General features: G+C 51.0%; 1 protein-coding gene across 1 annotated transcript in view; it reads right to left on the reverse strand.

Moving 5' to 3' along the window:
* The window catches only part of AFAP1L1 (actin filament associated protein 1 like 1), a 63,461-nt gene extending 53,777 nt beyond the window's left edge, over nucleotides 1-9,684 (reverse strand). Inside the window, exon 1 of the mRNA XM_023260562.2 lies at nucleotides 9,541-9,684. Within this exon, the coding sequence (XP_023116330.2) occupies nucleotides 9,541-9,556 (16 nt within the window). The 5' untranslated portion in view covers nucleotides 9,557-9,684. The remainder of the gene's footprint in view (nucleotides 1-9,540) is intronic.
* Nucleotides 9,685-13,979: the final 4,295 nt, after the last annotated feature.

A 13,979-nucleotide genomic window follows, 5' to 3' on the forward strand; every position in this document is an offset into this window, starting at 1 on the left:
TTCACGGGGAATGTACTTACTGGCCTACTGCAGAGCTAGATCTTGGCATAGACTTTTAATACAAAAGCATAGTCACGGTTTTATAATTCATATACCTGCCCCAGCTGGGATTTTAGAAGAGGAAAGCCACACACTGTATGCTCTTCACTCATAGCTGGAGGCAGCGGTTTGGGATGGAATTCCTCCCTCTCCCCCGCAATAAAACAAAGGGCATATTTTATGCACAGGAAGGCTAAAATGCACGGATGTCATGATCGTGTGAGGATTAAAGGATCTCACATAAAAACGTAGACTGTCGGGGCGGCCTGGGTGGCTCAGTCAGTTAAGCATCCCACCACGGCTCAGGTCAGGATCTCTCAGTTCGAGGGTTTGAGCCCCGCATCGGGCTCTGTGCTGACAGCTCAGAGCCTGGAGCCTGCTTCAGATCCTGTGTCTCCCTCTCAATCTCTCTGCCCCTCTCCTGCTCATACTCTCTATCTCTCAAAAATAAATAAACATTTTTTTTTTAATTTTTTTTTTCAACGTTTTTATTTATTTTTGGGACAGAGAGAGACAGAGCATGAACGGGGGAGGGGCAGAGAGAGAGGGAGACACAGAATCGGAAACAGGCTCCAGGCTCCGAGCCATCAGCCCAGAGCCTGACGCGGGGCTCGAACTCCCAGACCGTGAGATGGTGACCTGGCTGAGGTCGGACGCTTAACCGACTGTGCCACCCAGGCGCCCCTAAATAAACATTTTTTAAAAAATTTTTTGAAAAAAGAAAGAAACAAATGGAGACTGCCTGACTCCTGGTGAGCGCTCAGTTGGCTGTTATTATAGAACATCTGCTGTGTGTGAGACACCGGAAACGAGAAGACAAGACGGTCTCGGACCACAGGACTCATATACACATAGGAGAGGCATTTGAGTTATTGTAGTATAATCTTCTAAAAGCCAAGACTGAGGAGGGTGGGGGTAACCCCAAGTCAGAGAGGAGGTAGAAGGCGGAATGTGGCAGGGATGTTTTCACAGGTGGGTGAGGCCGAGCTGGTCTCTTTCAGGGAGGGATAATAGCAGGGACACCTCTCCGAAGCTCAGTTTGGGCATCTGTCCGGTGGGGAGATGTCTCAGCTGTCTGCTTCACAGGGCTTTGGCCAGAGTTGCGAGAAGCCACAGAAGAGACGGATGGTTCAGGGTGCGGTAGGGAAGGAGAAGCCCCAAGATAAGCATCGGCATCTTTAGAGGTTCGCTGTGCCAAGATTTTGCGGGGGGAGGGGGTAGTGTGTTCAGATATATTGTGGACTGCGATAGAAAAATTGCTTGCCTTGTTAAAGATAAAATGAGACATTTCAGAAGACTACTTTGGGCCAAAGATCCAGACCCCGCCATGCCACTCGGCTGAAAAGCGTGAAAGGCAGTGCCCCCGACAGCAACAGGGAATCCTGGCAGGTGTCTGAGCAAGGTCAAGGGTCATGATAAAAGGTGGGCGCTGCTGATAACCGTGAGCACATCAGACTCACCTGGGAGCTTTGCAAAAAGCACACACACCCAAACCTCACTCCAGACCCACCCATCAGACCTCTGGGGGGGCATATGTTCAGGAGGCTCCAGAGGAGAGGACTGTGAGTCCAACTGGAGTCAAACAGGCAAATAGAGAGTGGTCCTAAGGGCAGTCTGGAGAAGGTGAGAGAGGAAAGAGGAAGCTCCCACAGGATAGAGGAGAGAAGCCATCCAAGAGACATTTTTCAATAATAGTCAACAGGATTTAAGGTCTTATTGGGTGAAGGATGAAAGCAAAGGAAACAGTGGATAACGATGAAGTCTATGTTTCTGTATCCCGAAAATGACAGTCACTGAAATGGAGAATCCTGGCGGCCATGTCCAACTTCCACTCTGTGGATTTTGTGTTTTTTTTCTTTCACTTGTTCATCATCTCCACAGACGTTTTTTTGAGCATCTGCTACATGCCAAGCGTTACACTAGGTGCTAGGGAAAGAGCTGGGAACAAAGGTAAGGAGGGCCTTCTCCTCACAGGGCTCACATTAACGGCTAATTCAATCCCCCAACCGATTATAATTGTGAGAATAGCAACGAATGCGAAAGAAGTGCAGGGTGCCAGGGGCACCTACAGAAGGGAGATGTGGCTTGGGGGGATTGGGATAGGCTGCCTTGAGGAAGTAATATTTGAGCATACTGCAAAGGATGCACACGATGAGCCAGGTGGAGGTTCAAATCTATAGTTAAAATTTTTTTTTTTTACATTTTATTTATTTGTGATAGAGAGAGACAGAGCACAAGTGGGGGAGGGGCAGAGAGAGAAGGAGACAACAGAATCGGAAGCAGGCTCCAGGCTCTGAGCTGTCACCACAGAGCCTGATGCGGGGCTCGAGCTCATAAACCATGAGATCATGTCCTGAACCGAAGTCAGATGCTTAACCGACTGGGGCACCCAGGTGCCTCTTAACATTCGTTTATTTTTGAGAAACAGAGACAGAGTGTGAACAGGGGAGAGGCGGAGAGAGAGGGAGACACAGAATCGGAAGCAGGCTCCAGGCTCTGAGCCGTCAGCACAGAGCCCGATGTGGGGCTTGAACCCACAAATGGTGAGATCATGTTCAGGAGACAATAGAGTCACCCATTCTAACTGAGCCAAAGTCAGACACTTAACCAACTGAGTCACCCAGGCGCCCTTAGTGACAGTTGTTCTTAACCTATATGCTACGGTGGTCCCCATAGGAGCCATTCTGTGGTTCCCTGATCTGTGGCCATTCAACCTCTGCTTCATTATGTCCCTGGGCATCTCCAATTCTAGTACTGAATAGTTCTTTTCATTTGGATGCTTCTCCTAGATCAAGCCTAAATCAGCCTCTGTGTAGTTCTCTTGTACAGCCTTCTGGAGAGTCTATTATCTGTTCTACAGGACTGATCCCATGTCCCCCTTTCAAATTTAGTCTCGTTCACAAACAGCCCCATTTCCTTCAATAGCTCCTCACGTGGCTGTGTTGTTAGCAGAAAAAGAGAAACAGGAAGGGTGATCTGATTCAAATAAGAGGAGTTCAGAATTGGGTCACTCGGAGTTTGAGTTGACCTCCGAATGGAAATGCGCCACAGGCAGGAGGTAAGGCAGGAATGGAGCCCATCTCATGGCTGAAGATAGACACTGAGAGTCCCCCTCAGAGCGGCTTGGTTCCCTACAGAAGGAGTGTAGAGAGAGGGCTGAGGTGGTGGGGAGGGAGGGGCAAGAGACACGAAACAAGAAAAAAGCAAGCGATCCAGAGGGGAAGGTGGAAAATGACAATCAGGAGGCACCTACCACGGGCCAGGCACTGGGCGCTGGGCAGATATTACCACGGTCCCGTTTCCCAACTCTGGATGCCCTTCCTCCTGCTTTACAGACTGCGGGGACCAGACTTAGCCGGGCAACTTGCCTTGGGGCGGGAGAAGCTCTGATAACAGTGGGACTGGGGGGCAGGAGGGGAGGAGGGAAAGACTTCTGGGAGGGATGGGGCAGTGGTTATTTAACCTAGACTTATTCGATCCCCAAATCCACGCTTTCCCCATCTCCGCCAAGTAGCAGAATACAGTTAGAGGAGTGGAGGGTCCATAGCGGTACAGAGAAATCCAGGAGATGGGGCTTGGGAGAGGTGACGCATGAGACAAAATGGAACCATTTGTGACCCCGAAGAACAGGCTTTCTGCAGAAGGTGTGACTGGAAGGGAGAATGCAGGAAGGAGTGTGGGGGAAGGAGCAGGAGGCTGACGTACGGACTGTGTACTTGAGAAGTCTGGCCAGAAAAGGAAGGAGGAAAATGCCTGGGGGGGAGAGAGAGAGAGAGAGAACGTGCGCGGGGACTTTACTTTTTTATCCAGTTGCGTGTTTCTTTTAGAAGGGTAAGAAAGGTATGAGAACCTGATGGTATCCAAACACAGGATTGTTTTTTCCCAACCAAAGATCAGAATGGAGTAATGATAGGCTTCTGGCAGGGGTTGGGGAGGGAGGAACTTAACTTGGCAGGGTTCTCACCCACGTGAGAAGTGGGGTTTGAAACTGATATTTGAGGGAGAGGCAGAAGAAGACCTCGGCAAAAATGGGAGACGCCAAAAGCCATGGAGGCTGAGCGGGATAAGAAAGTGGAAGCAGTGACCAGGGACAGCAGAAGAAGCCTCAATGGGGAAGAGAGTAAGTTCAAATCTCATGGCCCCATATGGCCACATACGGCCGTTACAGAGAGTGGCTGAAATCCAAGTAGTTGTGTATGATAAATACAAACAGCTAGCACTACTGACGATTTCCTAAGAGCTAGCTTTCCCGTATTACCTTTCCCCATGACGCTGCGAATGAAATAAAACTGAAGTTCAGAGAAATTAATTGATCCAATTCATACAAGATCATATAGCCAGAAAGTTCCAGTCAAAACTCAAACCCACATTTATCCATTCTCTGAACCATTCCGGTTTACTGAGTCTCTAGGCTGACCAGGGCGATGTCCACAAACATATATTTGGATGGAAAATACGAATATGCTTGAGTATTTCTTCCAGAAGGGCAGTAATGGATAGAAGGAGTCAAGAATGAACTTGGATGTTGGGGAAGAGGTATGTCCGCATGGGAATTCATGGCCTTGGTGATGGAGGTTGTGTGACGAGCCAATAGGAGGAGCTACAGGTTGCTTGGCCCCTGGAAGCTGTGGATAGGGAAGATGGGGCTTCCCTCACATGGCTCTCAAAGCTGGTCCAACAGAGGTGCAATAGTTAGAATGGGTTCCTCTATCGTCTCCTGAACAACAACAATCTCATTTAATGAAAAGCAGAGTTTCAGATTCTTTCTTTTTTTTTTTTTCAACGTTTTTATTTATTTTTGGGACAGAGAGAGACAGAGCATGAACGGGGGAGGGGCAGAGAGAGAGGGAGACACAGAATCGGAAACAGGCTCCAGGCTCCGAGCCATCAGCCCAGAGCCTGACGCGGGGCTCGAACTCACAGACCGCGAGATCGTGACCTGGCTGAAGTCGGACGCTTAACCGACTGCGCCACCCAGGCGCCCCTCAGATTATTTCTTGAGTTGGCCGGCAGATGAGATGGTCTCCCAAGGAATACAGGCTGCAAACGAAACTCCCATCTTGGGTTGAATTCAACTAGTTGAAGAAGCCCGAGTGGTGAAGTAGAAAGGAAAGTAATCTTGGGGAAATCGGCTGCTTCACACGAGGTGGGCAGATCAGACAGAACCTTGGACATTAAGAAGGCATATTACAAAATCAGGAAAAATGTAGACCCAAGGCTTTAAGGGGAGGATGGCTTGCGAAGACTAGAGGGTTCGCAGAAGCAAAACTGTGAAGACACAACCAGTCAGTAGGCATGAGTAAACAGGATAAATAAGAGAAAATGGACAGGTTGGCATACGTATCAGTATTTTCTCAGCCACTCAGAGAGGTCAGTTGGACAGCGGTCCGGTTAGCAAGGGTCAGAGATGGATTTGCAAGAGACACGCTCCACAAAGGAGCTCCAGAATACAGAGAAGATTATGACACGGACCCTGTCTGGGAGTTGTACGCGAAGCTGTCTAGCTCAGTCCTTAAAACAGAGCAGGGACTCAAGAGCTGTCATCAGAGTCAGCCCAGCTAGGGGGAGGGCCAAGTGAAACTTTATAAAGCGATTTTATTATGTGGAGTCTGGTGAGAAAAGACAGTAATCACAATAGTTTTGGTTGAGTGGGTCCCACATGCGAGGCCTTGTTTGAAGAACCTTCCATGCAATTAATATTTACAACGACTCCAAGAAATAGGTATTATCAGTCTCCGTATTTTTTAATCCTCATATGAAGATAAGTTAATTTGTCTTGTAGAAGGTGGTATTTACGGCCATTAGTCTGTTATTCTCTTCGTACGATATTCATGAACTGGGAAATCCTACCGAAAGGGATTTCATTATAGTCTGAGTGGTTTCTCGGTCTGTTCTGGCATCGTATAAATCTTGCTTTACTCATGGGAAGACACACAGCCTGTCTGAAGAGAAATCCTAATTCCCAGGTTTGTTTTCATTCCTGAGTTGGTTGACTTTGGTGCTGAGCTTTGGTGCAGTAATTGCTGGTGAAGATATGAACAGCACAGCTGAGGTGTGAAGGGGCAGGAGGATATGGCGTCCAAGCCTTGCTCTAGGGCTTGGGCAGGTCACCTGCCACAGCAGAGGTAGTCAGGAGTAAGCCTAAGATCAAGACGTTGGTTCACTGGGGCACCTGGTGGCTCAGTGAGTTAAGCGTCTGACTTTGGCTCAGGTCATGATCTCGTAGTTCACAAGTTCGAGCCCTGCATTGGGCTGTGTGCTGACGGCTCAGAGCCTGGAGCCTGCTTGGGATTCTGTGTCTTCCTCTCTCTGCCCCTTCCCCGCTCATGCGCTCACTCTCTCTCTCTCAAAAATAAATAAAATATTTAAAAAATTAAAAATAAAAAGATCAGGACTTTGGTTCAAACCCAGCTCCGTTCCCCACGCAGCAAGTGACCGCAAGTTAACGTCAGTGACCCAATCTTGCTCCTCTGGACTGGACTGTACCCCCCTGAAATTCATGGGCTGAAGCCCTAACCCTCCAGTGTGACTGTATTTGAAGACAGGGCCTTTAGGGAGGTATTTAAGGTTAAATGAGGTCATAAGCGTTGGGCCTTCAATCTCACAGGGCTGATGTCCTTATAAGAACAGGAAGAGACACCAGAGAGCTCTCTCTCTCCACATGTGCACAGAGAAGAGGCCACGTGAGGACACAGCAAGAAGGTGGACATCCACAAACCTGTGAGAAAGGCCGCACAGGAACCGGCCTGAGCGGCACCTTGATGTTGGACTTCCAACCTCCCAAACAGTGAGAAAATACATTTGGTGTTTAAGCCATCTGGTCTATGATATTTTGTCATGGCGACCCTAGCAAACTAATACACCTGCCCAGCCTGCTTTCCGACGATGAGTTCAGTTACTGTCGTTATCAATACTGAAGGGTAGTTTCCTCCCCAGTATCTTGGGCATGACATCCAACTCCCCACGTGGCAGGTGTGGGGTTGAAATGAGACCTATGCTTCTTAAACCTTCCCTGATAACAGAAGCGAGGGCACACACCCACCTGGGGACAGGGGCACAACAAGAAAGTTCTGCAGGAATGACTTTTGAAGTCTCATGTTTTCATTTGGAAATGCACACAGGTTTCACATTCTAGTTCATACACAGTTTGCTTTAATTCATATAATGTTCATAATAACTTAGCAGGGTAGACAACTTGGGATCTAGTGGTCTTTCGTGCCCCGGCCACATGACCACCTTACTCACAGTTGGAGAAGGCCTTTACAAGTCACAGGAACTGTTCTGTTGTGTATTCTTTTTAAAAAATCGACCTCAGGGGCACCTGGGTGGCTCAGTCGGTTAAGCGTCCGACCTCAGCTCGGGTCACGATCTCGCGGTCCGTGAGTTCGAGCCCCGCGTCGGGCTCTGGGCTGATGGCTCAGAGCCTGGAGCCTGCTTCCGATTCTGTGTCTCCCTCTCTCTCTGCCCCTCCCCCATTCATGCTCTGTCTCTCTCTGTCTCAAAAATAAATAAAACGTTAAAAAAAAAATTTAAAAAAAATCGACCAAGTATCAACGTGGGGTACTCTACCAGGTGCGTTTTGTATCACTAGTTAACGTACTGAACCACTCTCAGCGAGCTCCTCCTGTGTGCCAGGCACTGTGTCAGCAGAGTGACCACACAGATCCACTCCCAGCCTTCCAGAAGCTTACCTTTGGGCAGCGAAGGTAGACACTAAGCATATAGTCCAAACACTAACTCTTAGAGTTAACAGCACATTGAGACAAGAGCTGTGAAGGAGAAGAAAAGGGGGCTGGGAACGCCAACAGCATGGGAGAGAGCTCTAGAACATTCTGAGCACCACCAGAGTCCAAGGAAGTCCGGCTCCCTAGGAAGAGGGCTCTGGAGACAGCCTTCTTAAAGGAGGCGTCAGTTATTGAGCATTTTAAGCTAAGCAAATTACCGTCCCCTTGGTCTGTCTAATGAGGACACAGGACATTTCCTACAACCCGGGGTAGGCTAGATCTGGATTTTTGTACTGGGGACCAGGCGGGGTGATATTTGACAACTTTTCCTGGGTGGGGGTGCTCTTTGCTTTAGATCTATGATGCGGGGGTGGGAATTGAGGACTGAGGGACATTAGAGGTGCTTCCCTCTGTTTTTCCTTCCTGGTGAGTGCGGGTGCTCTTTGCACACTTGTCCAGGAGTCAGTTAACAGGTGAGAACTGCTTTACAAATCACAACCTCAGTCTCCAAAGAGCAAACAGAAGCCCCATCCATTTCCTGCCTGCCCTTCCAAGCCCGAAAAGAGAAGGTGTATGCAGTGTCTTGTGCTGGGACCAGGTGGGTGGAGAGCTTGTCCGGAGCATCTTGAACTGGAAGCCACGTCCCCTAGAGCGCTGGAAATTCCTTGAGCCTGGCTTTCCCTCTCTGGGAGAGCAGGCAGCTTATCACAAAACCTGCCCATGCGCTCATCCCTGATTCGGGTGCCCTAACTGCTTCCACACCCCTCATCACTGTTCTCCCCGACCCCCTTGGGGACTTCAGCACAGCAAACCGGCAGATGGAGGAAAGGTGTGAGATTATCAGGGAGCCAGAGGAATATTCCATTAATAATAATAGCAACGAGAATAACAACGCTTCTCAAATTGGCACAGCCCCGGCCAGTTTACCGAGCGCATTCACACCTGTGACCTCGCCCGCTGGCAGAGGCAGCATTTCGGACCCTGGTGCTCTGATTCCCAGCCCTGGGCCCTGCCCACATGCCCAAGCAGGCCACTTCTTTCCAGACAGGCGCCTTTCGGCCTCTTCTTAAGTAGGGTCCCCCTCAAGTGCTGCTCTTTTCTTATTTATGTCAACTTACACAAGCCCTCACCAACCTCTGAAACTTCTCCCAAACACACTCTACTCCTGCAAAAGCGTGGGAGCAAGAAGGGGCCTCGCAGACATCATCAATCCAACTTTGTCACTAGTCCAGAGAGGTAGAGGGATTGGGCTAAGGTCACACAGCTTGTCAGAGACACCCACGCGCACACTCACACGCACGCCGGCCCCTCCTTCTCTCAACGCCCTAGGCAGCTGCAAACTTAGGTCGCCCGGGCGTCTCGCGGGGCACACGGTGGGGACTTCACGCGCCCCGTGTTTGGGAGTGTAACCTGCCAACCCTATTTCACTCTTCCGGAGGGGCCTGGTGGGGGGGGGGGGAGGAGGAGCTCGCTGTCCTCAGGAATCCCGGGGGGGGGGGTGGCATTCTTTCATGAAGTTAAGACTCTGAGTGTATGAAACACACGGGAGGCGACTCAGCCCCGCGACGCGAGGGACTAATCTACACCCGGGATGCCCCGGCGGCAGGAGGCACCTGTACACCCTGCCTCGGGCCTCCCACCCCCGGCCGCGCGCCCGCTGCGACCCCTCGTCAGCCCCCACCCCGCGCCCTCCCCGTCTTCCTCGCGGGCTCCCGGATCGCCGTTCTCCCTCCCCGCCCCGCGCGGCCGCAAGTGCGGGCGCCGCGGCTCCTCTTACCCCGGGCTCGGTCCATGGCGCCGGCCGTCCCCGGGCGCGCGGAGCAGGGCGCAGCGGCTCCGGCCGGGCTGGCGGCGGCCAGCGCTGCGCTCTCCAGCCCGGCCCCGCGGGAGCGCCCTCCGCGCGTCCCCTCCCCCAGACAGGATGCCCGCCCGGCGCCCCCGCCCGCGCGCGCCCGCCCCTCCACGCCGCTCCCGGAATAGACCCGGAGCACGCCTCGCCCCCTGGGCGGCCGGCCGGTGTCCCGGGTCCCGCACACGCCCGCGCCACGCCCTGCCTTGCGACGCCCCCGCGCCCCTCCCGCTGTGCCCGGGGGGGGGGCACCCGCTGCCGGGTTCACACGCCCCGGTGCCCGCGCGTCCCACCCCAGCCGCGACCACGCGGTGTTCCGCTCTGCTCGCACTCCCCCGGGGATATGGGGGCTTGCTCTCGCACCTCCCAGCCCATGCCATCTTTAGACTGTCAGAACGTGTCCCCCCACTCCCACCCCCTCCCCCTCCGCCATCCCCCCGCCTCGCCTCTCCGGTGGTGCAATCGAAACCTCTCCCAGCAGCTGCCACTCATTTCCTGGCTTGGGGGTTTATCTCCTCCAGTCGACAGGTCTTTCCTGAGCACCTTCTAGATAGTGGACTGCGCCGGTGCCCTGTCAATAACGGTGTGAGAGAAGAGTGAAATAATGATAATAAAGATCTCCAAAGAGAAGAGCGTCGAAGCAAAGGGGAAACAAGAGAGGATTCAAAGGTGGGCAGGCTTGGGATACTTCCAATTTTTGAGATTCTTTGTGTCTTAACAGATGAAGAAATGCCAACACGGAGCGATACACGTTGTGGAAACGAATGCTTTTGGCATACAAAATTTAGTGCAAGGTCAGTGCGCCCCTTCTAAAATAATTCCAGCACGTAGGGAAAATACTGCTGTGGGCAGTGTGGTCCGGGAATGGGCTTTAAGTTTAAAGTTGTATGAAGAATGTCAACTTCTTTCATCCTGCTTAGTGTATCTCTGTGGAAAGAGGTATAACTCATTTACAGACGATATCAAATGTCTACAGTGAAGACCTTTTATCAAGTGAAGTCCAAGCCCAGTTTTCCTCCTAGACACCCCTCCTCCCGAAGAGGGGCCAAGTCTCTGTTTTCGGTTTTGACTAGGCAACTCCTTTAACTTGGAACATCCTGGCATTGGGAACACCTTGTACAAAGGCAGAGAGACAAGAACAGGCTGGGAAAGAGCATCCTGCACTTGCCTGGACTGGGAATTATTTCCTCCATTGCTTTTATGGCAAGTTGAAATTAACGCTGTCTTCAAAAAACTGTATGGCTTTTGTTTGTAGGGTGTATACGTGAGCACTTGGAGGAAATGTGGTGTGCTGGAAAAAAAAAAACCGAAAGGATTTGAGTCTGAAAACTTGTGTGTGAGGTCTTGCTCTACCAAGTGAACAAGACTTGTTTGCTCATCTGTGTTTTGGGAGACCTTTTATTGACCTCATAGAGCTGTTGAGAGAGCAAACGAAATGATGGTACAAACCCACTTTTTAAACCATAAATAGCTCTAAAAATGCGAGGCAGTATTATTTTCCAAGTTCCTCTTTGTTCCTGCCTACTTTTCCAATTTGAAAAGGTCAGTTTAAATCCTAAAGCAGGGGTGCCTGGGTGGCTCAGTCGATTGAGCGTCCGACTTCGGCTCAGGTCATGATCTCACAGTTTGTGAGTTCGAGCCCTGCGTCCAGCTCTGTGCTGACAGCTTGGAGCCTGCTTCGGATTCTGTGTCTCCTTCTCTCTCTGCCCCTCCCTCACTTGTGCTCTGTCTCTGTCTGTCAAAAATAAATAAAATATATTTAAAACATTTTAAATCCTAAAGCAGACAACCAACAATTTACAAGTGGATTAAATTCCCAAAGTTCACTGTTTGAACTCGGAAACACTTGGAAACAAGGCTGTAAATAGCAGTTCGGTTCCCAGGCTAGCCCGTTAATACTTTTAAAAGTGTAATATTTCATTGGAAAGAATAAAAAATACAAAATATAACAATTGCAAAGGCCGATGGAGGTTTTGGTAGAATTTTATCAACGTTTATTTATTTTTGGGACAGAGAGAGACAGAGCATGAACGGGGGAGGGGCAGAGAGAGAGGGAGACACAGAATCGGAAACAGGCTCCAGGCTCTGAGCCATCAGCCCAGAGCCTGACGCGGGGCTCGAACTCCCGGACCGCGAGATCGTGACCTGGCTGAAGTCGGACGCTTAACTGACTGCGCCACCCAGGCGCCCCGGTAGAATTTTAAAAGAAATTTCAGAAACTTTCAAGAACTTTGGAGGTTCATCAGAGAATTGGAACAGAGAAGTTAAAACGACTAAGGAGAATTTACATGTATCTGTGGAATAGTTTATGGAGCGGGATTAACTGAGCTGTGGACCAGGAAAAATGTATAAATGGGAGAACGCGGTCTGGGCACAGTTGGGCTAAGGATTAAGAAGTCTCCGTGAAGGTGCAGGGGTTCTGGTTTATATAATTACTCATAATGCCCACTGGGTGGCACTGTTGACTCAGTTGACTGCAGCTTGGTTGCTGTCTGGGTAAGTGAATGAGAAACCCTGCTTGTGGGTTTGGGGCAAGGAGTAACTATATGTATTTTTTATGTCCTTTTCATTTAATGGGGTCTTTCGTCACCACTTTTCATCAGTTCACTGAGGAATATTTGTTGCATTCTGTGCAAGTTCCTGCAGGGAAACTAACACTAAGTAGGACTGGGCTCCCGTTCTCAAGGAATCTGCAACCTAGTAGCGGAGATGAATATGTACAAAATAAACGCGTTGCAAATTATTATGTGAAAAGTGCCAGAGGAGAGATACACGGCGTTCTTGCAGTTCATCAAGACAAAGCAAGAGTCTCTCGCTGATCGCAGAGAGAGTGCTGGATGAACCTGCAATGGAGAGATTACATTACAGGCAGAGAAAACAGTAAGAGAAGAACCACAGGGATGGGAAACCGCAGGATACGCCTGCACAACCATTTGGTTTGGCGCGATGGTGGGGTGTCGGGAGGTAAGCGCCCAGTGAAGGATGGGATGGAGGTTGTGAATGCCCCGTTTCCCCCTTCCCTTCCTCCCATATCTCTGCGTGAGTGCGGCCCTCTGACGGGATTTTTCTTGCTCCATCCTGGGTTTGTCTGTGCTGTCTCGAGCGTTATGTGTGGCGAGCTCTGGCTCTGTAAAAAGATATCAAATTTGATCCCTGTGAACAATACCAGGAAGAAAGCTTTCAACTCCCTCGTGCTCTCCCGGTCTTGTGAAAACAAATGATACTCCCCAGTCTCATTCTTAGCTTATCAGGTGGAGCTGGGAAGCCCTGGGAAAGAAAAATTTGGAGGCTGAAGATTCTTTGTCCCAGTGGAAGAAACCTACTCTAGGCTTCTCCCCTGTCACCTTGCTTCTAGGCCGGCTTGCACCACGGCCACCAGAGTAAACACTCCTTGATCGCCCTCCTATCCCCCTTAAAAATATGCGATGGCTCCCCTCTGCCCTCAAGTGTAGAGTCCGAGTTCCTTGTGATGGTATTTGGGGTGCCTTCTGCACTGAGCCCCTTTGCTCAGCACAGATAAGCAGCTCAGGAGATCCCGGCAAAAGCAAGAAAATCCACACATCGGGCGCTCAGACCTGAGATCTCGAACGGACTCGGTGGCCGCGGGAATCTCAGTTCTTCGGTCGGTTCATCAATGCATAGTCTCCTAGTTACTTCTCTCCTGGCCTCTTCCCGCCCCCCCCCCCCCCCCCCCCGCCCAGATTGCAAGCACTGTGAGGGTGGGTGCTGTGTCTTACTGCTGGATCCCTACTGCTGAGTGCGGTGCCCCACGTCCGGTAAGTGGTGGTGAGTCCTGTGGAGTGAGTCGGTGAAGAATTGCTCGAGGGTGCACGAGACTTCTTCCAGTGCATGTGTCCTGGGGAGGGGAGGGGGTCCCATTTATCCTCTGGGACTGCTTGTTCGCTCCTGTGTTTGCAGGGGGAAATGAGACGGCAGTGGGGTATTCTGTAAGCCGTCCGTCTCTGCTTCCCAGCCTCACTGCGTGCGGCCCAGTCCACTGAGCTTCTCCTGGGCTCAGGGCCCCTCTGCCGAGCCTCTTGGTGCAGAGTGAGCCCCAGAGCCCCTTGCTCGAGTGTCTGCCCAGGGCTGGTGGCTGGATGAAAACTTCTCTTGTTCTACTCAGCACAATGTCGCCATTATGGCCCCTACCCAGGGAAATGACACATGTCTGCTGGTCCACCCTGGGCCCCGGAAAGCAGATGGAGAGCCGGGTGGCAGCTGCTGGGAGAAAGAGAAAGAGTTTCATGGATGACACCGGCAGGTTTCTGTTCCAGGGCCCGGGGCTCCTACCTGTGGCCAGGCCACAGGGCTCGGCTTCAGCGCTCAACAGAGCCCAGTGCCCCGGTTGTGTCTGGGGGAAAAGGAGC

The sequence above is a fragment of the Felis catus genome, chromosome A1 (genome assembly GCF_018350175.1).
Source record: "Felis catus isolate Fca126 chromosome A1, F.catus_Fca126_mat1.0, whole genome shotgun sequence".
NCBI lineage: Eukaryota > Metazoa > Chordata > Mammalia > Carnivora > Felidae > Felis > Felis catus.